The sequence below is a fragment of the Thermobia domestica genome, chromosome 3 (assembly GCF_964235325.1).
Source record: "Thermobia domestica chromosome 3, izTheDome1.hap1.1, whole genome shotgun sequence".
Classification (NCBI taxonomy): Eukaryota; Metazoa; Arthropoda; class Insecta; order Zygentoma; family Lepismatidae; genus Thermobia; species Thermobia domestica.
The window spans coordinates 124,022,701-124,046,904 of NC_137456.1; the positions used below are offsets into that span (position 1 = coordinate 124,022,701).

Here is a 24,204-nt window from a genome sequence, read left to right on the forward strand (position 1 = left end):
CTTTATCGGAAACTACGCATGAGGATTTACACTCACCCATATCATTTTGTTCCGTTTAATGAGATCTGTCGATTAGTAGACTTCTCATCTTTCGACATTTTTTTCCTTAAGAGTCTTCATCCCGGCGAAATTAAAATGCCGCTAATTTTACAGTAATTATGTGATATTTTCAAATAGATAAAAGATAATCGAAATGGAACAAGAGCGCCCTAGACAATATTATTTTACATGAGAAACCGTTATCACGACTCACTTATCTGCTTTCGATTTCGAGCCATTTTGAAAATCGGCATTTATTTTCGCGCTTCTAAACAGCTGAAAACGGAAAGCCACTAGGTGACTTGTGATAACGATACCTCATGCAAAATAATATTGCCTAGGGCGCTCTTGTTCCATATTTCAATTATCTTTTAGCTATTTGAAGATATCACAAAATTACTGTAAAATTAGCGGTATTTTAATTTCGCCGGGATGAAGACTCTTAAACGCTAATAACGTAAATTCCTCCATTACATCTTACTCAAGAGGAATTAAATCTCGAACCTTCCTTGCGTGCGCCATTGGTTCCAGCTAAATCTTTATTATGGGATCCGATTCGAAGTACTCGATAGATCGAAGTTTGGATCTTGTTCTAATGAGAGTCTAATCTCAGACTATATTGCAAAAATAAATGTCGTAGCTATTAGTAAATAGAAATCGTAAACTTGCGAGAAGCCCGTGTTATAAAGTTTTAATTAAGTTAGTATTCTTTCTCTCAATCTTTTCGACGTTTCTCTTAAGTTTTCTCTATAAAGTCTGTCCCGGAATCCTCCCACCAGAAGTAATTCTTATTCATGTCCATTCATTTCATTCTTAATGTCTCTTTACCTCTCTTTCCATCCACTTCCATTGCCATCGCTCTTCTAACTACATAGTCGTTTGTTTTTTTCATTAGTTAGCCATTTTAATGCAATCTGTTTTCCTGGATCTTCTTAGATATGTATATACATTTGGTTGCTCCTCTTACTCTATCATTCATCAGTCTGTCTCTTCTTATTCCATCACATGTTCAGCGCAACACTTTTATTTCGGTAACATTCTATTTGTTTTCCTGTGCCTTCTTTACTAATCACGTTTTTGCTCCGTATATCATTGCTGGCATAACCACTGTTTTATAAACCATTACTTTGTTCTTTAATGTGATTCTGCAGTCACACGAAACGACTTATACTTTCTTCCTATTTCGACATCCCTTTGTATTCTGTGCGTTATTGCCAAGTCTCAATCAAAATTCTTGGAAACAGTTGAACCTAGTTAAAAAAAAATCATTACATTGTTCTTCTGGTAAACTTTACTTCCAAATTTCCTTCTTCGTTTAACGAGAATTCTGTTTTCTTTCTACTAATTTTTAGCCTTCTATCTTCAAAAAGACTTCTTCCTATTCACTTCCCTTTCAATAGTAAGACTTGCAAATCTAAAATTGAGACAAGTTTGTTTATTTGGTTGGTTGGATTTGAGTTTAAAGCTCGTTTCAGCATCAAGGCTATATGAAATGAAATGAAATCTTTGTTTTACGTCCCACGATTATGCCGGTGAGGCTAAAGGAGACGGCGATGATGAAAATGAAGTAAATAGTGGAATGAAGAAAGTGGGAGGAAACATGAGAACCCCGAGAAAACCACGCACACGGTATTTGTCCACCACAAAGTTCACTTGGCGCGAGCGGGAATCGAACCAAGGACCCCATGCACCAAAGGTGAATACCACTGAGCCACCGCGGACTTCGGCTATATGAGACATGGACTTACATTTTAAGGTTGAATCCGAACCGTCATAATGCTTCCAATTTCAACACTTTCCACCTGATATTGAACCCCAGATTCCGTGTATCAAAAGTGCGCTATCTCAAACTCACATGCCGTGAAACCACGGAGCTTTCTAGCAGATGTGAAATCCTATCAGTATATTATAATCCTAATGAGGGGATCTTCTCAAAAATTAAATGTAATGGTGTTTTCTGACCGAAATCGGTACCGGTAGTATGCAGGAAAATTAGCATAATGCATGCAAAACACATTAAAGTGGCGAGAACAAAATCTTACAGTTATAAAAAATGTCATAAAGATAATTGGTTATTTCTACAGATCCATAATAGACACATAGGTATAGCTCCCGGCAAAGAGGATCAAATATACAGTTGCCCCTTCCCCCCGGGAATTTCGAAGGGTGTTAGTTCTTGTAAATACATGTCAAATAATACTAATCTTTTCTCGCATACTATATAATATTTAATATATTTTATATTTAATACTACTGTATTATAGTTTGTTTATTGTAGTTAATGAGGATAATGCTTAATAAATGTTATGTTGTATAATGTATTATGTGAACGCATATATCAAAGTATGTGTGTGCATTCGTGACTGTGCTTGGGTGTCAGTCTTTGCCCCTTCACTTGGAATCGATCCTTTGCCACCCCTTGGAAGAAAGCCCTGCAGGCGTTCCTGCGTATAAAAGTAGCAATTTTAAGATTTAGAAATTAAAATTGAGAATGAAAGTATGAAACAAATAAGTTCTATAAAGGATGGCATACACAAGATGTGTAGTTGAACAGGTAAGCGAATTTCAACCTTAAGCATTAAATTTAAAATACTTTCAGTACACCAGTGAAAACGAAAAATAAGTCTATCTACACAGCTAAATAACCATTTAAAAAATAACGGTAAGACTTTATAAACTTTTTCCACCACATAGACCTTTATATTACCAACCACCGGAGCGAGAAGCAGAAAATGGACAAAAACTGGCTTATTATATTCTGCCATCTTCATATCTTATGTCTATATACAAAGCTGAATATTTGTTTGTTTATTTATATATTTTTCCGCTCTAGAAATTCATATCACTGGCTTAGGATAATCCTAGGCAGTGCTTTTATTGACGCAATGAAAGGTGCCGGTAATCATAAAAATGTAGTTCTCATTCTGATTGGTTGCGAGGATAAAATTTAAACAAGTGGGAGGAATTATGGATACTGTCATTTACTGATCGTATTACGTATTTCAAAGTTTATAATATATTCTTGTTTCCATTTTCAAATTAATTCAATTTTTTTTTTAAAAAATATATAGGTTTAGTAAATACAAAATAAAGAAGATACAAGCGAGCGGATTTTTGACATTTTCATTGTCTTACCTTTCATCAATTGCGTATTGCATTATTTAGCTTAATCTTTTTCCCCACTCAATATCTCATCCAGTCATGACATATAAATGATAAGATTTGTGTCCGCCATTTTAGGGTAAATAGGGATCCCTCTTTTCCCTAATTCTCGTTACACTTAAAACGGCGGACAATAAATGCACGCGGAAATGCGAAAGCACAGAAAAAGAAATCCCTGCTATATAAAGAAAATATAATTTTTATATTATTGATATTGGTATCACATTGTCTTCCCTAGTGAATATATTTTACTTTGATTATTTTCATTTTATGGAAAATTTAACCTTTATCACTTAAATTTTAAAAAGTGATGAACCAGATAGGATTTTTTAAAATGTTAGCTGGTTTGTTAATTGAAGTTACCATCCTACTTTTGCACCGATTCTATATGAGACGGAAATGCAAGATCTACCAGCTGCGAATCCAACAAACACCAGTTATTCTTTACCTTCCAAATAATAATAATAATAATAATAATAATAATAATAATAATAATAATAATAATAATAATAATAATAATAATAATAATAATAATAATAATAATAATAATAATAATAATAATACAAAATACAAAATACATAGACTGAAAGTATTTGAGAACAGGATCCTGAGAAGAATATTCGGACCCAAGAGAAACGAGAATGGGGAATGGCGGAAGCTTCATAACGAGGAACTACATAGTTTATACGGTTTACCCAACATTGTTAGGGTCGTCAAGTCTAGGAGGCTTAGGTGGGTAGGTCATGTAGCTAGAATGGAAGAAAGTAGAAACGCTTTCAAAGTCTTGACTGGTAGACCCATAGGAAAACGACCATTAGGAAGACCTAGGCGCAGATGGGAGGATAATATTAAGATGGATCTCGCAGAGATAGGAATACAAAGTAGAAAGTGGATGCAATTAGCTAAGGATAGAAGTCAGTGGAGAGCTTTTGTGAACGCGGCACTGAACCTCCGGGTTCCATAGGCCATAGAGTTAGTTAGTTAGTTAGTTAATAATAATAATAATAATAATAATAATAATATTTGTTATTATTATTTGTAGTAGTATTGATGTGAATTACTATGAATTTATTGTTGGAGTGACTTTGTACCCTTTCCCTTGAGTGATATCAACCATGAGTAGTAAATCTCATTGAGAAGCGTAAAGGAAATAATATGCGATATTTCCTGAAAACCGGGTATTTTTTTAAGAAACGTTGTCGTTAAAATGCTTTCATAAAACTGGATGAATTGATTCTCTTCTCTGGGCTGCGGGATTCAGTATTAGAGCTTGGTTCTATAATGCGTAGTGTCCAGTTAAAAAAAAAAAAAAAAAAAAAAAAAAAAAAAAAAACTGGGAGGTAAAATTAGAAATAGAAATGTTAAATAGAAGATATCCACTATACTCGCATTTCTACTTAGCCTGCTGTTCGGGAAGTTTGAGCCCTGAATAGAGAAGTTACCAACTTCTACTATTTTATATAATAATACATAGGTATAGATCGCGGGAAGAAGAAGTACTCTATTATTCTTCACTGATTTTTATAAAAACATTCATTCAGGATGAATTTAAAGCCCCAGAAACATAATCCGTAGTCCATCAAAATCAAATATTTTACGAAAGTTCTCGTGGAACATGTTTAAGTATAAGATATCCTGTTATTCGTTATTAACTTTATCTTCATGCAATGGAAATCATTAAACAACCTTAAAGGAAATAGTAGCGCCTATATGTGCCATATTTCTTCAAAGTGAAATTGTATTTTTTTTTAAATTATCGTGAAACATATTTTAATTTTAATTTGGGAGTTTACTCTTATATTTTTGAGAGACTTTAACCTCAAATAGTGGGATGACTGATAAGCATTAAAGAAAATATGCGGCATGCTGCATCAGAACAGAATCCTTTGTCATTTGTCATAATTAGAAGAATTTGGTGAGAATTATTAGAAATTTTTATCATATAATTTAAATGAGTAAGCTTCCAAATTTGAAGGGAGATTACCTACTTTGGATTTTATCCACTTGTCTTTGCAATAAACTGATCGGAATTATGTTGACGCCCTAAAATATGATACAATCTTTTATCAAAATCGAATAATTTTTACATATTTTATTCTGGAGTGGAATTGACTTTACTGATTTTAAAATTCTTATGACTGGGGAATATAGACCCTAAAATGGGGTTGTTACGGAAAGTTGAAAACAGATACGAAATTTCGTAACACTTGGATAAGATTTACGGGGTTAAACGGCCACACACAAATGTTGATTGAGTTGGAAGTTTTAAAAGTTTACTTAAAATAAAACTATATATAGTCTACTCGTGCGGAACATACCAGATGCGGGATACTTTCCCATCTTTTTGGCAAAATCTCAGAACAACATAAAAAAAAATCTTTGAGTTTAACGTCGCGCGATTATGCTCGTTAGGCTAAGGGAGGAGATGATTAGAGCAAGTGAATGATAATAGAAGAACTGGTGGAATGAAAAGTGGGACAAAACGGGAGTGCCCTGAGAAAACCCACGGACACGATCTTATCCACCACAAACTCACTTGGCCGGGGATCGAAACAATGAGGACCCCACGCACCAGAGGAAGCGCTCTGCCACTGAGCCACCGTGCCATAACAACAACACACAAGAAAACTAGAAGTTACTAGGAAACATTTTAAGAAGCAATGCCTTTCAAAGGTAAAAATCACTGCCCGATGATCATCTTTTAAATACCTCCATGAGCAGAAGAGACTGATATGTCCCTCTCCTATATCATCTTTTTTAAACCATATACGTCATCCGTATATTATCCTTTATCCGTATATTATCCGCTATCCGAATGTTCTACTACCCGGATATTAGCTATCCGTTATCTGAATTTTATCCATCATCCGGATAAATCTATTATCCGGATATTATCCGTCATCCGGATATATCGATATCCGGATAATATCCGTCATCCGGATATTATCCGTCATCCGGATATTATCCGTCATCCGTTATCCGGATATTATCCGTTATCCGGATATTATCCGTCATCCGTTATCCGGATATTATCCGTCATCCGTTATCCGGATATTATCCGTTATTCGGATATTATCCGGTATCCGCTATCCGGATATTATCCGTTATCCGTCATCCGTTTTGTTATCCGTCATCCGGATATTGCAAATCCGGATAAGTTTCTATCCGATATCCGAATAAAAAATTATCCGGATATGGCCATCCCTAAAATCAACACCTGTTTCAGACTTGTGGAAATTGGATGTTTTAGGCATAACCGATCCAGCGGAAAAGAAAACGAAAATGGAGGCGCAACAGGAAGTAATGGAATATTTTAACCAGACAACGACCATTAACGCTGACGGGAGGTATGAAGTAAAAATGCCTTGGCTAATGGAACATCCACCTCTCCCCAACAACATAGATACCTGTAAAAGAAGACTGAAGAATGTAGTTGTTAGATTGAAGGCTGAAAACTACTACGAAATGTACGAGAAGGTTCTGAAAGAGTGGGAAGATGAAGACATCGTAGAGGAAGTTCCTGCGGAAGAGATAGAGAAGAAAGGCTACTACTTACCTCATCGTCATGTTGTTAAGATGACTAGTAGTACGACGAAGATCCGTCCAGTATTTGATGCCTCAGCGAGAGAGAAAAATCATCCATCTTTAAATCAGTGTTTAGAGAAAGGAATCAATTTGATAGAAATTATTCCAGCGATTCTGACACGTTTTAGATTGAACAAGTTGGGAGTTGTGTCTGACATTAAGAAGGCGTTTCTACAAATTTCCCTGTGTAAGAGAGACCGAGACTATTTACGATTTCTTTGGATAAATGGAGAAGGTGGTATAAAAATATATCGTCACAAAAGAGTAGTGTTTGGCGTGAGTTGCAGTCCTTTCCTGTTGGGAGCCGTAATAGAGCATCATCTTAGGCGAGCACTACAAAAGTGTAATGAGGGTCAGAGTAGTTATGCTAAGGAAGTCATTTTGAAGTTATTGAATAGTTTTTATGTAGATAATTGTGTCACTAGTGTCAAAAATGAAGATGAGCTTCGTCAGTTTAGAGAAGAAGCCACGAACTTAATGGCGGAAGCAAAATTCGAACTTCGAGGGTGGGAGCATACCTCTTTAGAAAACACACTAGAAGAGAATAGAGTTCCTGTACTTGGCCTACAATGGGAAACTGTTTCAGATGTGTTGGAATTACGACCAGGATGTTTTGAGGATACAAAACCTGCGGTTGTCACGAAGAGAATAATTTTGTCATTTGCTAACAGAATATTTGATCCTATTGGTGTCACGTGTCCAGTAACGCTAAGCCCGAAAATTCTTTTACAACAAGTATGGTCATCGAAGGTAAATTGGGACGAAGCGGTACCAAAGGAAGTTGAGAAGAAATTCCTACAATGGATCAAAGAGTTGCCTCATTTAAAGAGACTTGTCTTTCCAAGATGGGCTGCTGGAGATTGTAAGAATTGGAGCCTACATGCATTCTGCGATGCTAGTGAGAGATCGTATGCTACGGCTGTCTTTCTCAGAACTGAAGAAAAAGGACAAGTGAAGGTGCAGTTAATACAGGCGAAATGCAGGGTTGCTCCGATGAAGAAGTTAACCATTCCTCGACTGGAATTACTGGCAACTACAATTGGCGCAAGGTTAGCTACTACAGTGAGAGAAACATTGGATGTTGAAGATGTACCAATTTATTTCTGGACAGATTCTACCACCGTTTTAGCATGGATTAAGCGGGATATGCCATGGAATACCTTTGTGTGGAATCGAATACAAGAAATAAGAAGGTTAAGCAATTCAGGCAACGAGTGTTGGAGATTTGTTCCAGGAACCATGAATCCAGCTGATCTGCCCTCACGAGGATGTTCACCTGAACAGTTAGTTGCGTCAAAATGGTGGGAGGGTCCAGACTGGTTAAGACGACCAATAGAAGAGTGGCCGGAGCAGAAGTACACTTATCAAGAAGAAATAATCTCAGAAGAAAGAAGAAAAAACATTGTATCTGTAATGATTAATGCCAAAGAAGAAAACCGTGATTGGTACTACCGCCGTTTTTCAAAATATGAACAGATAATCCGCATGGTTGGTTGGATCAAGAGATTCATCTTCAATTGTCGTAATGGAAAGAAGAGGAGACAAGGAGAATTATCGGTGGAAGAAGTGACAGCTGCTGAGAAAACAGTCCTTAAACTCGTTCAGAAAGAGTCATTCGACGGCGTAGAAGACCAAAAGTTGAAGTCACTATGCCCATTTGAAGACAAAGATCAGATCATTAGGCTGAAGACGAAAATTGTAGAGCTTTCAGATTCAGAAGTGTTTCGGTATCCTGTTGTATTACCAAATACACATCCTGTGGTCAAGCGGTTGATTCATGACAAACATGTAGAATCTTGTCACGTTGGAGTGCAGGGTCTGATGAGTCTTCTCAGAGAAAGGTACTGGATTATAAGAGGAAGGCAAGGCGTTCGATCCGTTGTTAGAAGGTGTGTCGTCTGTAGAAGATACAACGCCAAGAAGATGGAGACCTGTCCCGTGGCCTTACCAGAAGATAGAGTTAAGGAATCAGCAATCTTTGAAGTCACAGGATTGGATATGGTGGGTCCAGTAATACTAAGAGATGGCAAGAAAGCATGGATTTGTATCTTCACATGTGCAGTGTATAGAGCGGTACATCTAGAATTAGTATCTGGATTGTCAACGGCCGATTTCCTTCAAGTGTTGCGGAGATTCGTCGCTAGAAGAGGACGTCCATCAGTAATCTACTGTGATAATGGTACCAATTTTGTCGGTGCAGAGAGCTTGTTAGACAAACTCGAGTGGGAGAAGATAGAAGCGTACACCACTACGAAGCGTATCAAATGGAAATTTATTCCTCCCACATCACCTTGGTGGGGCGGCTGGTGGGAACGTCTGATTAGACTAATGAAACAGTTGTTGAGAAGAGTACTTGGAAGAGCTTCCCTGACTTATGAAGAATTTAACACAATTCTTTGTGACTGTGAAGCAGTTATAAATTCCCGTCCTTTGACATACGTTTCGGAAGAAAGTTCTTATTTTGTGCCTTTAACTCCTCTAATGTTCCTACAACAGAATGCTGAAATTGGAGTACCTGACATTGATGTCATAGAAGCGGGGAGTCTACGAAGAAGACTGAAATACATTCAGGATATACGGAAGATTTTACGCAGCAGGTTTCGAAAGGAATATTTGGGACAGTTGGTTCAACATTGAAGAACCAGAGTAAATTGTAAGAAGATAGAAGTAGGAGAGGTTGTTCTAGTGGGAAACGACAACTTAAAGCGGTTGGAATGGCCCCTAGCACGTGTCGTGGAACTTATACCTGGCCGTGATGGAAAAGTTCGTCTGGTGAGACTAAAGACCGGCGCGGGGATGATGGTGAGACCTCTTCAACGTATCTTCCCTTTGGAAATCAGGTCAGAAGCTGTTGAACAGAATGTACTTAAGAGAAGACTGGTGGTACGAGAACCGAGAAGTGAAACTGATCAATGTGAAGGTGAAAAGGAATCTCAAATTATCACTACTAGAACTGGAAGAGCTGTGAAACCTCCCAAAAGATTGTCTCTTTTTACGTATTGTAATCCACAGTTTTAATGATGGGATGGTTGAGTCACTAGTTCCCTTACGTGACTCAAGGTGGGAGGATGTTGGGAATAGGAGCTGGCAACTTTGTGCCTTGTTTACAGTTCAGCTGCTAGAAGAAGAAGAAGGACTAAAAAAAAAAGTTGTGACCGCATGGTGCTTGTAGAAGCTATTTTTTCTTGTGTTACGTTCTTTTGTGGAAATAAAAGTGAATAGCTGGAAATAAAAAGGTTTCATTCCTCTAAAGTGTAGATCTTTTGATTTCTAACAGCCGGTTTGGCTAAAGGAGACGGTGATAATGAGAGATGAGTGAAATGGTGGAATGAAGAAAGTAGGAGGAAACGGGAGAACCCCGAGAAAACCCACGAGCACGGTGTTTGTCCACCACAAAGTTCACTTGGCGGGGGCTGGGATCGAACCCGGGACCCCAAGCACCAGAGGTGAACGCTCTACCACTGAGCCACCACGCCCCCCAAAATTCTAGAGAAAACACTGCTACTTAGTTATCTTACTGCAAATAGCAAATCCTTCTAGCAGTAAGACTTTAAATTGGGAATGTGACTGCGATCCCAAACTTTAAACTACTATGCATGTCTTCTTCATGAGTGAAATTTCAGAAGGTAGCGAAATTCCCTGTCTATCGCGATCCAGCCAGGTGTATAGTGGCAATATTTCGTCTAACTACTTTCATCCCGTTTATAAGAAAAAGGAAGATCACACTTAGTACGATAATGAAACGGAATCACTGACTTGAATGTTCTCGGTCTTAATCACCTATACGCAATGTTTTGTTACCATTTCGTTTCATTGAAAATTTGTACTGTTATCACAGAAGAAATGGTTTGTTTTTCACGTAATTTCTATATAATTTATATGTGTTATAGCTTTAGCACACCGGCTACCAACACAGACAAACTTACATTGAGGAAGACGTTAATTTCCACTTCGTTTCTCATCAGCACACAGTGCATGATGGCTGTATTAACCAGGTAGAGCACGCCGTTCGAAGCTTAGCACGTAGTTTTGATGTCAACTGCTTCACGACCAAGAACCGAATTAGCCCTCTTCACCTCAGTCCTTGTTTTAAATAAACTCTGGTTGCTCACTTTTTCATGGGCTCACCTCGAAACTCGATGAAGTCTTATGACAGGGGGGGGGGTCGAAGTGAAGAGGGTTGAAACCACAAGTCTTTGAACTGCATGACCTAATTAAAGCACTTCATTAGTTTCTCATGCTATGTGCACGCTTATGAGAGATTTGTTAGTATTTTCATCGCTATCACTGTTCACACTCAATTTCAAGCTTTCGATTGATGTATGTCACGCTATATTTACTTTTGGTTATAGCCAAGGTGACCAGAATTCTTGCTTGCAAAAACGGGACGCATACGAATCAGCGACGGGGGGGGGGGATATATCTGGTTTCCAGATTAGCACTGTTTTCAATTTATAAAATACACAAGTAAGAGTTATAACACATCGTTTCTAACTTAAGTACTACCCAACAATACTTTTAACTACTAATAAACTACTTACCTCATTATTAAATATCTGTTATTCTTTACTATATCATTACTTTCACTACATCATCTATAGCGTAATTTTCACTGGCATTTTTGGGATGAATGGATCTTCTTTAAAAGTTCTTTGTTTGCACTTAACAATTTGTAGAAATTGGTACAAGACTGATCAAAATTAATCTTACTGGTCGGCACAGCTTCCAAAGTATCTGTAAACAGTTGGGTTTTCATCACTTGTTCACAAAGCATTCATGTGCGAGAATACACGTTCTATTGTAGCATTAGTCCCGGGTAAACAGAGAAGGAACTTCACAAGTTTTAGAAGATTTGAGTACGGTACGTTATAAGAACAGAAATAAGAAAATACTTCTACCCAGCAGTTGTCAGGAGATACTTTATTTGAGTTCCACTTAAATGAACCTTTCCAATGAGTGTTGGTACGGATGAGTGTAGAGTTTGTATTGACCATTTATATTTTGAATAATAATTACGGGACACCTGGGTCATTTTTGCTTAAAAACGGGACATTTAGGCGTCCCGTTTGAGAATCAGAAAAATACGGGACAATGATTGAAAAAAAGGAACTGTCCCGGCTAAAACAGGACTAGCTCAGGAGAGTAATGCTCCCGGAAGTTGGAACAGAAAACACAGTTCTGATTGGTTGGCGTTATCTATGTCTTGCCACGTTGCATTCAAATAGTAGAATTCCGACAATTGTTAGTGTCAGTCCTCGTGGCCGAGTGGGCTAGCGCTATATGCTAGTAGCGAAATCTCTTTTGGCGTGAGTTCAAACCCGGCCCGAGGAAAGTTTTTTTAACATTTTCTTTTACATTTTTATAACACTTTTTAAATTAAAATAATACGAAAATAATACTCAAAAATGTGATTTACTTACTTTTGTGCAGATAAGTAGTAGTAGTAGTAGGAACGGGTTAGAAGCCCCGCAGGGCTCGGTTTGTTGCCCTTGTACTCCATGATATAAGGCTCGTTTTGTTCCCCTTGTACTAAATGATATAGATTTTGTGACCATCTTAAAACAACTGACTCAGATACCGCGTAAAACAGTTGGATGGGGAGTAGCGCGCGAAAAAACGTACTTCCGGGAGTATTACTCTCCCGAGCGGGTTGTGCTAAAACGGGACGTCTGGTCACCTTGGTTATAGCACAGAAATCAACATAGAACACGAATCATGCACCTGTATTTTTAACTACCTGCTGGATCCTTCACGTGTGTTAACAGGTGCTGCCCTCTGATGGCGATTTTACAAAGATTTCCCAATTACATGAATATTTCTTTTCGTGGATTATATGTGAAACTTTTGATGTTTCGATGCAAACATTTCATTACGTAAAACACTATGCTAAAACCAAGTATATACATATTTATACATATATTTAGCAGTTGAAAAGTAGTCATCTTATATTTCAATAGATTTAAAAGATGTTAGTACTGTTGTGTTGATTTTTCATACAAGACATCCTCTGCTAGCGACGGCCATCTTCTCGCTGTTACGGGTAATACGAATTTTCCCCGTGGAATTTTCCCCCTGCCAGAGATACAACCACAGTTTGAAATAAGCCTTGTTTTTATGAGTAATAAATATACTACGATACGAACTAATCTATGCTATATATTCCGATAACGACAGATTCAAGTAAATTTGTACAAATATAAAGAATTACTTGTGGAAGCTTATTAACATGACAGGGGTGAAGGCATCTGAGATTAATGACTACTTCTTTCTCGTTTTCAAACCAGCTACCAACATTGTTCAAAATTCTAGGATCATTTTTCTTGACGGTTGACAAAGCTGCCGAGTGATGCTATCCCCTTCTGAGATGCTAAAAAATGGCCAAGTCGCAGAAAAATCACACCTCATTCTTCTCTGTAGTTTCGCATGTAGACCTGAACTTTTTTGAACGTTTTAACAAAAGCTATATGCGACATGAAAACTCCTGCCGAAGTACTCCTTTCATCGTATCCTCCTATTGTACTTTTCAGCGACTATATTGCCTAGTCAACTTAGTACGCAGGATTCAGAAGCAAACATCCATTAGTTGCTTATTGCGGTTAGCAACGCTGCATTACATTCCTCTGTACAAGTGTTCAGCTACCGTAGAAAGCAAAGAACTCTGTGTTTAACACTTTTCTTTAACGTTCAAACTGAACTCCTATGTTGCGACTTTATGTGTGATATTGAAGCTTCATACGTTTTAATATAATAAATATATGCAAAGTAACTCTTTATTATTCCATTTATACTGCAGCTATGATATTAGATTAATTAATATCAATTAAATATCTAAGTCCTTCCTCTATGGCTTTATATATATATATATATATATATATATATATATATATATATATATATATATATATATATATATATATATATATATACATACAAAATTACACACAATATAAGTTACCTAATTACTCAGTTATCCTTCCACAATTAACTCCTTATTTGAATATATATTTAATTAAAATATTGATATACAGAATAGAAATATTATCATATTTGTAAATAGAACAAAAATTTAATATGCATATATATAAATATTGTATGCTCTATACAAGGAGGCCCGCGGGATAGCGTGAGGATGCATCCCTAGATAGCAAACGCATAAGCGACAGTGGGTATACATATAACTGAGGATAGCACAACATACATATTATATATGGCATAGAAATATTTATCTCACTGCTCGATTATGTATTTTTACGTTATTATGATTGTTACGGATATTATCCTGATATGTTTTCATTGCTTTAACATTGGCGTTCTAAAACAACATGACACATTCTTCAGTGGTGCCCCCCCTTATGTCCATGACGCACCCCCCCAATTGTCTACCCGTAGGTGTTCTTCCATGAAAAAATCTTCTTTTCGATTAATTTTTACACTCCGTCAAACATATTTATACAGATTTTTAACCCCCCCCCCAAATACTTCAATGACGCACTTTGCGTCATAGCCCCTCCCTTGTGGGCACCCCTGCATTCTTCACGTAAATTTCGCAAAGCATGGATTCCTTAAATCTCTTACACTTCTATGCTTGCGCATCAAGAGTTTGAACACTGGCTTCAGATATCCCACTTCACTTCACTTTACTTTGTACGCTTTTGTTAATTGCTAGCTTATGGACGAATCCGTACTTGGGGATAAGAGATGGAGCTGTAAACGCTAAGTTTGGGGGAGTTTTGATCTCAATTTTTATTCAATTTCTACCATTTACAATTTCTTACTTTTGATAATTTTATTGTTTGTTACAATTTTAATACAGTTTTTCATTTTCAATATGTTCATGCGCCACTTATTCTTCCTTACTACAATAACAGTGTGATAAACAATTATATTTAAAAACAGGCAAATTCGGCCATTTTGGCCCGTGCCATCTTAGTACATATTCTTATTTCAAACAATTTATCTAAAACAAATTTAGTGAAACAGTCCACAGGGCTCTAAGGCCGGGACTTCCTTTATAAATCTCCCGTAAGGAAGATAACTGGAACTGGAACTGGAATATGTACTTAACAGATTAAATTTTGATCAATGTATTTCTATGTAGGCCTAGATACACATCTCACAGGTTAAAACGCAACATATCTCGATTATTTACAACTGGTCTATAGGGACGTCCTTTCAGACTTCGCTTGAGGGGAGTAAGAGCACCACCAACATAAGACTTTCACGCTTTGTACTAGTATATTAGTAGACAATCAATTAAAGTATATGCATTCCTCAAACTTTCGGGGAGCAATTGCCCCCTCCTATACCCCTAAATGACGCCCCTGCTGGTCTAATGAAATATTATTACGAATGTGAAATGAAATGAAATCTTTGAGTTTTACGTCCCACGGTTATGCCGGTTAGGCTAAAGGAGACGGTGATTATGAGGAATGAATGAAATGGGAATTAAGAAAGTGGGAGGAAACGGGAGAACCCTGAGAAAACCCACGCACACGGTGTTTGTCCACCACAAAGTTCACTTGGCGGGAGCAGGGTTTGAACCCGGGAACCCAAGCACCAGAGGTGAACGCTCTACTACTGAGCCACCGCGGCCCCTTGTGCAGTATAAGAAACGGCACCGTAAGTAATAGAGTGGAGTAGTACATATTATTATTCTTGGTTAGGTTAGTAGGTTAAATAGAGTAGGCTAGCTTAGGTTATGTTAGTACAGTAGGTTAGGTTAAGTTAGTTAAGTAGCGTGGTGCAGGGTAACATAGCTTAATGTCTGTATGTTACTTTAATGCGGATTCCGTACGATACGAGTTCACATGGACCTTGTAATTGTTTCACACTAGTAATGCTGCATTTGTAATATATATATATATATATATATATATATATATATATATATATATATATATAGATAGATAGATAGATAGATAGATAGATAGATAGATAGATATAGATATAGATATATATAAACATTTATCTAGTACATTGTGGAGAGACATTCCACCAGCCGAAAATATTATGTAGTACAGCCCTCTTTCGTATGCATTCATTTTTAATCATCGTACTGCAATTAAGCATCGTAAAATACCTCAATATTGATATCTTAAACTACAAATAATTAGGGATGGTACCGAGACCGGAAATCGAACTCGGGACCACGCGAACCGAAGTCAAGCGTGCTAGCCACTATACCAAATGGAGGTCCTCACATTGTGTTGATTTAAATCATTGAGTCAGTGTTGTCAGATTCGAAGATCAAAAACTAGCGTGTCTGTGCTCCAAAAGTTGAGGATTTGAACTATTTGTAGGCCAAATATATACAGTAGAAATTAATTATTTGGCAACTAATGACTGGTACTAATGAAATGATTTTTAACATGGACTGGAAAATGTGCTGGACATATTGCAAGAAATTATGATCGATGAACAAAAACAATTCTAGACAAAATACCACGAGATAAAAGCGCAGCCTAGAAAACGTCCTTGTACAAGAAGGTTTGACGAAATCAAGGACAACTGGGGAGTAACCTGAAAAAGAATTGTTCAAGATAGATAGTTGTAGTGAAGACTTGGAAGGATCTTCATCCAGCAGTAGGTTGATAATGGTTGATCATGATTATGGTTATGATTTTATTATATCTGGACTTCAGAGATAAACTAAACCAAGTCATAATTTTGTAATTTTACAGGAGAAGCGAAAAACCGGTTCCTTTAGTAAGACCTACAGTACTGTTTTTCAAACTATACTAACTAGTAGGGATGCGCACGAGACAAGATTTGTGGCTGTCTCGACTCGAAAATGTGATGTAAAAGTGATGTCTCGACTCGAAAAACGTACATTTTTTCTATTGGAAGAGCTGTGTCTCGACTCGAATTTTCTCAGGAAAATGCTATCTTGACTCGACTCGTGCGCATCCCTAATAACTAGGGATGATTCCACACCGGGACCAAGTACCTGGGGAAAACCTATATATCGCCTGAAAGCTCTTGCCATGAGAAGTACGAAACCGTTTTCAAATCACTCCGGCAAACTGATCCTATATGGAGCCAGTTTGTTGGTGTTTATGACATTATGTATGGTATATTCGACAGAAATAAAAACGAATATTACAATGCATCACACGTAAGCCCCTAAGCCCATCATGTTCCTGTTTGGCTCACTGCTAGAACGTGACTGGAGTAAGGGTTTGATAATATCACTTTTCACCCAAACATACCCATTTCGTCAGTGTTGCCAACGAATTGTAAATACAACGTGGCAGATGGTTTCTGTACCACTCGATATATATCCATGAAAACGCGGGATAAACATCATTCGTCACTAGAGAAAATTTACTTCGGACATATTCCTCTTCCAAGGACCCCAGTTTATCAGTGTTGCCAACCAAGTATAAAAATAAGAAATTCAATCAATGGAAAAGATAGTGTGAGTGTCCCCATCTCCCAAGCACCTCAGTGTGGCGGATATAATTAGACTGTGGTCCATACTAGATTTGTAGTATGTTAGTGAACCCACAAGCACCCATGTTGTCATGTTTGAAAATGCGATAGACTTCATGCGAAAATCTTGAATGTTCGCAGATTGGCAACACTGCCACACTGGGATGCTTGGGAGACGGGGACATACACTGTTTTCCATTGTCCAATGCTGCTTCTGTCACATTTTTCATATATTCTTTCATGACAGTCACACCATCTTCAACATTGTGATGATTACACTTGTTGGCAACACTGACAACCAAGAATGGTTGGGAGACGGCCACACTCAACATCTTTTTGCTATAGTTCGTGTGATGTTTCTGCAAAGCTTAGTGTATAAACGTGTATTCGTGCGGAAAGCATTTTACAATTTTTATTGTTATACTTGGTTGACAACACTGATAAACTGGGGTCCTTAGAAGAAGAATATGTCCGAAGTAAATTTTCTCTAGTGACGAATGATGTTTATCCCGCGTTTTCATGAATATACATCGAGTGGTACAGAAACCATCTGCCACGTTGTATTTACAATTCGTTGGCAACACCAGTGGCGGCGATTGGACGTTAAAAGTGGGGGGGGCAAGATATGATCTGAATATTTGTATATCAATATTACTTTTCTGGTTGTTTCTAACACTTTGTTTGACGAAAGGTTGTATAACTAATAGGATACTATCTTTTTCAGTTAAAATACCGTATATCGTGTTTCATATTTAATTAAGTAAATTGACAAGAGCAACGCACATTAGGTACTAACCCTTGATTCCTTGCTCATGAACATCATAAAATTCTGTCTGGAAAATTGTGTGATCAGATTAATAACATATTTGCAAAACAAATAAATAGAAAGGATAATATTAATCATACTAATGAATAATGAGGCTTGTTTTGTAGAAGTTATATTCAAACTTACGATTAATGAACAACTTATATTTTTAATTCCACACTTGCCATTAAATGTATGTCATTACTTTTAGAAAATGAAAGACAGTAAATACTACAAGCATATGCTACGACGCAATTGTAATATTAATTCCTTTGAATTGCAATTAAAACGCAACTCCTGTAGCTGTCTTAACTCCACGGGAAGACAAATAACCAATACCCACTTACGCAACGACAAATATTATGTGGTACCATTTTTTAAAATAAACCAGTAATATCTTTACATTTCCAAATTAAACTATATACATTAACCATTTTAAATTATGGCTTTTTAAAGGTAAATTATTGAATTTCAGTCAATCAGCTACAGCATCATCCCTATTTATCCTAGGATCATGGTCAGTACCTCATTCTCTTCAGAATAGAACAACCTTTCAAACGGTTCCATTTACGTTTTCCTATCATGTCCCTAAGGCGGGAAATTTTGAGGGAAATATGGATTTTTGTGATTTTTCTCAAGCTTTGATCCCCTCTGGACCCCCTATGTTAACGCACAGATCTAAAAATCAACTGAAAAATTCGAAGGGGTGTACTAAATGTGTATAAAAAATTTCAAGCTTCTATCTTGAAAACTAAGTGCGGGAAAATGTTTACCAATGAGCTAAGAACATTCCCACAATGCCCCAGATGACCCAGATGTAATATAAAATTTTCCTGAGACATCCCTATTTATCCTAAGATCATTGTTCGTACATCATTCCCTTCAGAATAGAACATACTTTCAAATGGTACCACTCGCATGTCTCCATCTTGTACCTGAGGTGGGAAAATCATGAAAAAATGGATTATTTGTTTTAAAAATATTCCTTCTTTGTATTTTTTTTTTGCCCCTCTGTACCCCCTGTTTTAACGCAGAGATCTGAAACAAATCTGAAAAATACTAAAGGGTGTACTAAATGTGTGTGCAAAATTTAAATCTTCGAGGTGCAAAAGTAAGCCCGCCAAAAATAATATCTCTACAATACTCCAGATTCTCGTATAAAAAAGGATCTCAGGTAAAAATTCCCTGAGGCATCCCTATTTATACTAGGATCATGGTTCGTACATCATTCTTTTTAGAACAGAACAGCCTTTCAAACGGTACCACTCACATGTCTCCATCATGTATCTGAGGAGGGAAAATCGCGAAAAAAAGAGATCTTTGTTAAAAAGATAACATTTTTTATCCCTCTGGATCCCCCTGTTTTACCGCAGAAATCTGAAAAGAATGTGGAAAATATTAAGGGGTGCACTGAATGTGTGTGCAAAATTTCAATCTTCTAGGTGCAAAAGTAAGCCCTGCAAAAAGTAATAAAAAAGTCATAATAAAAAATATTTTTTAAAGTTATGACGTCATCACACTACATCTCGACGCAGAAAGGTGAGAAAGGATATGTAACGTGTTCTACAATGCCTCCAGGCTTGAGAAAAACAGAAGTAAAAAGCTTTTTTGGTACTTTTTAAATCGAATAATGAAGATTCTAGCCTATCACAGAAAAATAGATGATATAATTTAAAACAGTTAGGTGGTCACTTCAAAAAAGTGGGGGGGCAACTGCCCCCTCTTGCCCCCCCTAATCGCCGCCCATGGGCAACACTGACGAAATGGGTATGTTTGGGTGAAAAGTGACATTATCAAACCCTTACTCCAGTCACGTTCTAGCAGTGAGCCAAACAGGAACATGATGGGCTTAGGAGCTTACGTGTGATGCATTGTAATATTCATTTTTATTTCTGTCGAATATACCATACATAAGGTCATAAAAACCAACAAACTGGTCCCATATAGGGTCAGTTTGTGGGTTTGCCCGTGATTTGAAAATGGTTTCGTACTTCTCATGGCAAGAGCTTTCAGACGATATATAGGTTTTCCCCAGGTACTTGGTCCCGGTATGGTATCATTCCTAGTAAGTAGTTACAAAGTAATAGGATGCTTTTAGACTTACATTATTACACCACTAGAAAGAACATAGTCTATTAAAAAGTATTGTTAACTCAATTTCGACCAAAAAGTGACTTAGCATAGTCTGTCTCTAAAGTTCCTGCATACATACACACACACACACACACACACACACACATATATATATATATATATATATATATATATATATATATATATATTACGACTTTATGAACTTGTATAAGAAACAGAATGTACTTAAAGTGAGACGCGAACTATATGAAACATCGGACTTTGAATCTAACTTGCTTGGTGATCCAACCCGAGACGACAGATAGCAAAGATGAGTACCGTAGCTCCCATCACAAGGTTAAAGAAGTTCTTGTTTTAAAGTGTCAATTAAACACTGATATGTGAAACGGTAATAAAGCATTTGGTCAATTTGAAACAAAATATAATGTAATAATAATTTACTCTATTTGTTAAGATAATGAACGTTATATTCTGTTTTTAAAATGACAGTCAAAGCAGAAAGTATTGGATAATAACTGAGAAATTGTAAATTTCAATTTCGGCGCGATTAAATACATTCGTGCTCCTATGTGTTCAGGGCCGGATTTCCCAATAGGCCCGGTAGGCCCGGGCCTATGGGCGCAAGCTTCCAGGGGGCGCACGGCCGAGAGAAAAAAAATAAAAAAAATATCTAGAAATAAAAATAAATAGCCATAACTTAACATATTTTTTGAATTGATTTTTAAAAATCAGGCTAATAAAGCATTCTGATTTTGAAGTTCATTGGAACAAATAATTGTTGGTAAAGTTCACCAATCTTTTGAAAATACATTAACGGTATTTTGTTAAGCCCAGAACCAAGTAAATTCCTCAAAAAACTTGCAATGATAAAATTGCATCGTGGAGTGCTGTTTAAGCAATTAACATATAGGCCTGATATAATTTTTTAATAAAGATTTCTAGGAAAGTAACTTTAACCAGACTAGGGGGCGGAAAAAATTATTGGGCCTAGGGGTACCAAAATGCTAAATCCGGCCCTGTATGTGTTGCGTTATCCGTTAGGAGGTATTGCACAATTTTGATTCAAAGGAAGGATATAAACTACTGTATAGTACTGGAGTTAATTTAATAGAGTTTAATTGTATAGGCAGTACTGAGGCTATTTGAGACAAAGTCTATTGCTGAAAGTGAAATATGGGTTACTATTATTGCTTTATCCCAGGTATGTTATACCCACTAATGATTGAAGCTGGAACACACACATGGCAAGCATTAGCGCTAGCAAATTAGCTACGAAGAGGTACACCATACCATAATTCTAAGTCAAGAATGAAGGCAAAAAATAAGAAGCGGAAACGACAGACTGTATGATAATAATACTTTTACAATTTTAATTTCACACTATTTATTTCGAGACTTTCGAGACGAGACCGAGACCGAGATCGAGACAAGCACCTGTTGACCGAGACAAGACCGAGACCGAGGCGGCAATTTTTGACTCGAGACGAGATCGAGACCGAGACCGCTACTTATCAACCGAGACGAGACCGAGACTATATAAAGTCTCATCTTGTCTCGTCTCGATACCATCTCTACAAATAATTGCAAAATAAGCAAATAAAATAAAACAAACATGTTAAACTGAAAAGTTTAAAACTATTATTATTATGAGAAACTGTAAATGGATATTTTTGGAATAAATATTTAAATAGGGGCTGCAATGACTTAGTAGTAAAGTGCTCACCTCTGGCACGTAGGATCCCTGCCTTATTCGATTGTAGGTACCACCAAGTTGACTTTGTGGTGGACAAACTTCATATCCTTGAGTTTTCTTGAGGTTATTCCGTTCCTTTCCACTTTCTTCATTCCACCATTATCCAACTCATCATCATCATCTGCTTTAGCCTCGGTCCATAATCGTGGAGAATTCAACTCTCTCAATTTATATATACAATATAAAACTGTGAATTGGGTTCTAATTCTAATAATTGAAGTTTACAAGAAGAAGAAGAAGGAATATCGTCTACCCGTTGCGAATCTTAACGCTACGCTACTGGAGGAAAATTAGACTGGTTTTGAGGTTAGGTTTCGGAGCTCCACTCCATGGAAAACGTGAAAACGTGATCTTTGGAGCTCCATATTTCCAAGCGTATGAGTTACAGCGCTGATCGGAAAGGCAGTCAACAATACTCTGCTACTGACATAAAGCAATATCATTTGCAATGTCGGCAAATTGGGTACGCAGGAGGAGGTTAAGTATGCTACTCTGAATTGTCGTGATTCGATTGCTGCTTTTCGCGAATCCCATTTGCCGCTGGTCACGTGATTTTGTCTTACGTACTTGGATAGAACATTATTGTTTTCAGTGGCGTAGCAGCAACCCCCACAATCCCCGCAATGCGTGCAGAGGCGAAGTCTTGCGACGAATAAAGATTTCAAGTAGTAAAATTTCAACCTTACTTCCACTAGAATCCCTTCTCTTTATTTTGCGAGGGGCTGCGAGTGTGCTACGTCACTGATTGCTTTCCTTTACGATCGAATGTTGCATCAGTTCTGCGACTCATACATTTTAAGGAAACAAAGTTAACTTTCTCATGTTTCCAAAGATGTGCAGCTCAGCAGCTAAGTTTCAGTAGTAAAAATGAAAGATAAATATTATGCATGTTTCCCTGTGTATAATCTTTTCTCAAGCATTGTAAATGTATTCAGGTGGCCCCGTGGGATGTAGACTCTCGCTTGTGGTGCGATCGGTCCCGCGTTCGATCCCTGGTGAGGTCACTCGGTCGAAAATGTGTAACAGCTTTTCAGGCCAGTCATCCTGAGTGAGCTTTTACTCACTCCCACCAGGCAAATGCCGAAATGGTACTTCACATACAGGTCCAAGGCCATTTCCTTCCCTCTCCATTCCTTTCTCCGGATTATGTCCCCGCCGAGAGATGTCATCTCTCAATCGTGAAGGGCTTAAAGCCATAACTGCCGATAATGCCCATAAAATATGTATAAATAAGTAAAATAATATGTATGCCGTTATACCCAGCATATATTTTGTCAACAAACATAAAAAATACAACCTTTACGGGATATAACTTACCTTTCGAGCAGCTTGAAGGTGGCGTATGCCAGCGTCTTCTTCTAACCGTCTTAGCACTACAACCCAACTCCACATCTTTTCGGATTCGAGTGGCCGGTCGAGACGGATTCCTCCTGTTTTTTTCAAGTATTTGTCTGTCTTGTTCTTGGTTTGTAGCTTTTGTCCTTGGACTTTGTCGTTGTGGTTTTAATCCATCCTCCTTCTTCTTGAAATCCACAACACTACTGTCTTCAAATTGAGACCAAGTTGCCTTCAATTTGTCTTGTCGATCTTCCCCCTTCCCACTGCCCCACGATGCAGCCACGAGTAATCAAACTTACTCCGGTCATTTTGCCGTGCTTTATGATAAAAGCTTAATTCTTGGTTTCAGCATTCTAGGGGCTATTTTGCGTGCGTCACGTGGCTGGCTCCTAATATACACAATGCAAATTCCACAAAATAAGACGTATGTGCGAAGCGAGAGCAACTGCATTCTGTTCTACATTGTGGAATTGGGCAGCTATGAACTCTTCTTGGGATGTCTACATTGCGAAGCAAATATTTTCAAATGTGATTACTTCCTACTTTGGAGAAAGAAAAATGAACACCCCGCTGCGGATTTGAACCCCGATTTACCGAATAGAATTCATGATGTTTAACCACTACTCTATACACATCTTGGCCAAAACATGCAGAATCAAGAGTTGCGGTGCGAGAAGGTCGTTACTATTTTCTGAAATCATGCAGCTTTTTCATCATACTTGTGCTTGGTGTTTTCGTTTCATTTGTCGACGCAGAATTTAAAGTGTTTTACTAGAACGTGTGTGTGGTGTGATAGTCAGCAATGTTTTCAAAACGTGGCTAAGAAGGTCAATGCATAACACGTTATGAGTAATAGTATCCAATAATCATCAAATGATTTCTCCTCTTTTTTCCATGAAATATAATATTGTGGAAATTAACAGCACATAAATAACTTGGGTTCGAGAACAAGTTTATAAATAATGAATATGCTGATCAAACAAAACGATCAGCTCAA

General features: G+C 37.4%; 1 protein-coding gene across 1 annotated transcript in view; it reads right to left on the reverse strand.

The window, feature by feature from the left end:
• Window positions 1-23,441, reverse strand: part of LOC145680699 (CD63 antigen-like) — a 317,291-nt gene extending 293,850 nt beyond the window's left edge. Inside the window, exon 1 of the mRNA XM_081751615.1 lies at window positions 23,187-23,441. Coding sequence (XP_081607741.1) covers window positions 23,187-23,261 — 75 coding nt within the window. The 5' untranslated portion in view covers window positions 23,262-23,441. The remainder of the gene's footprint in view (window positions 1-23,186) is intronic.
• Between the last annotated feature and the right edge of the window lie 763 nt (window positions 23,442-24,204).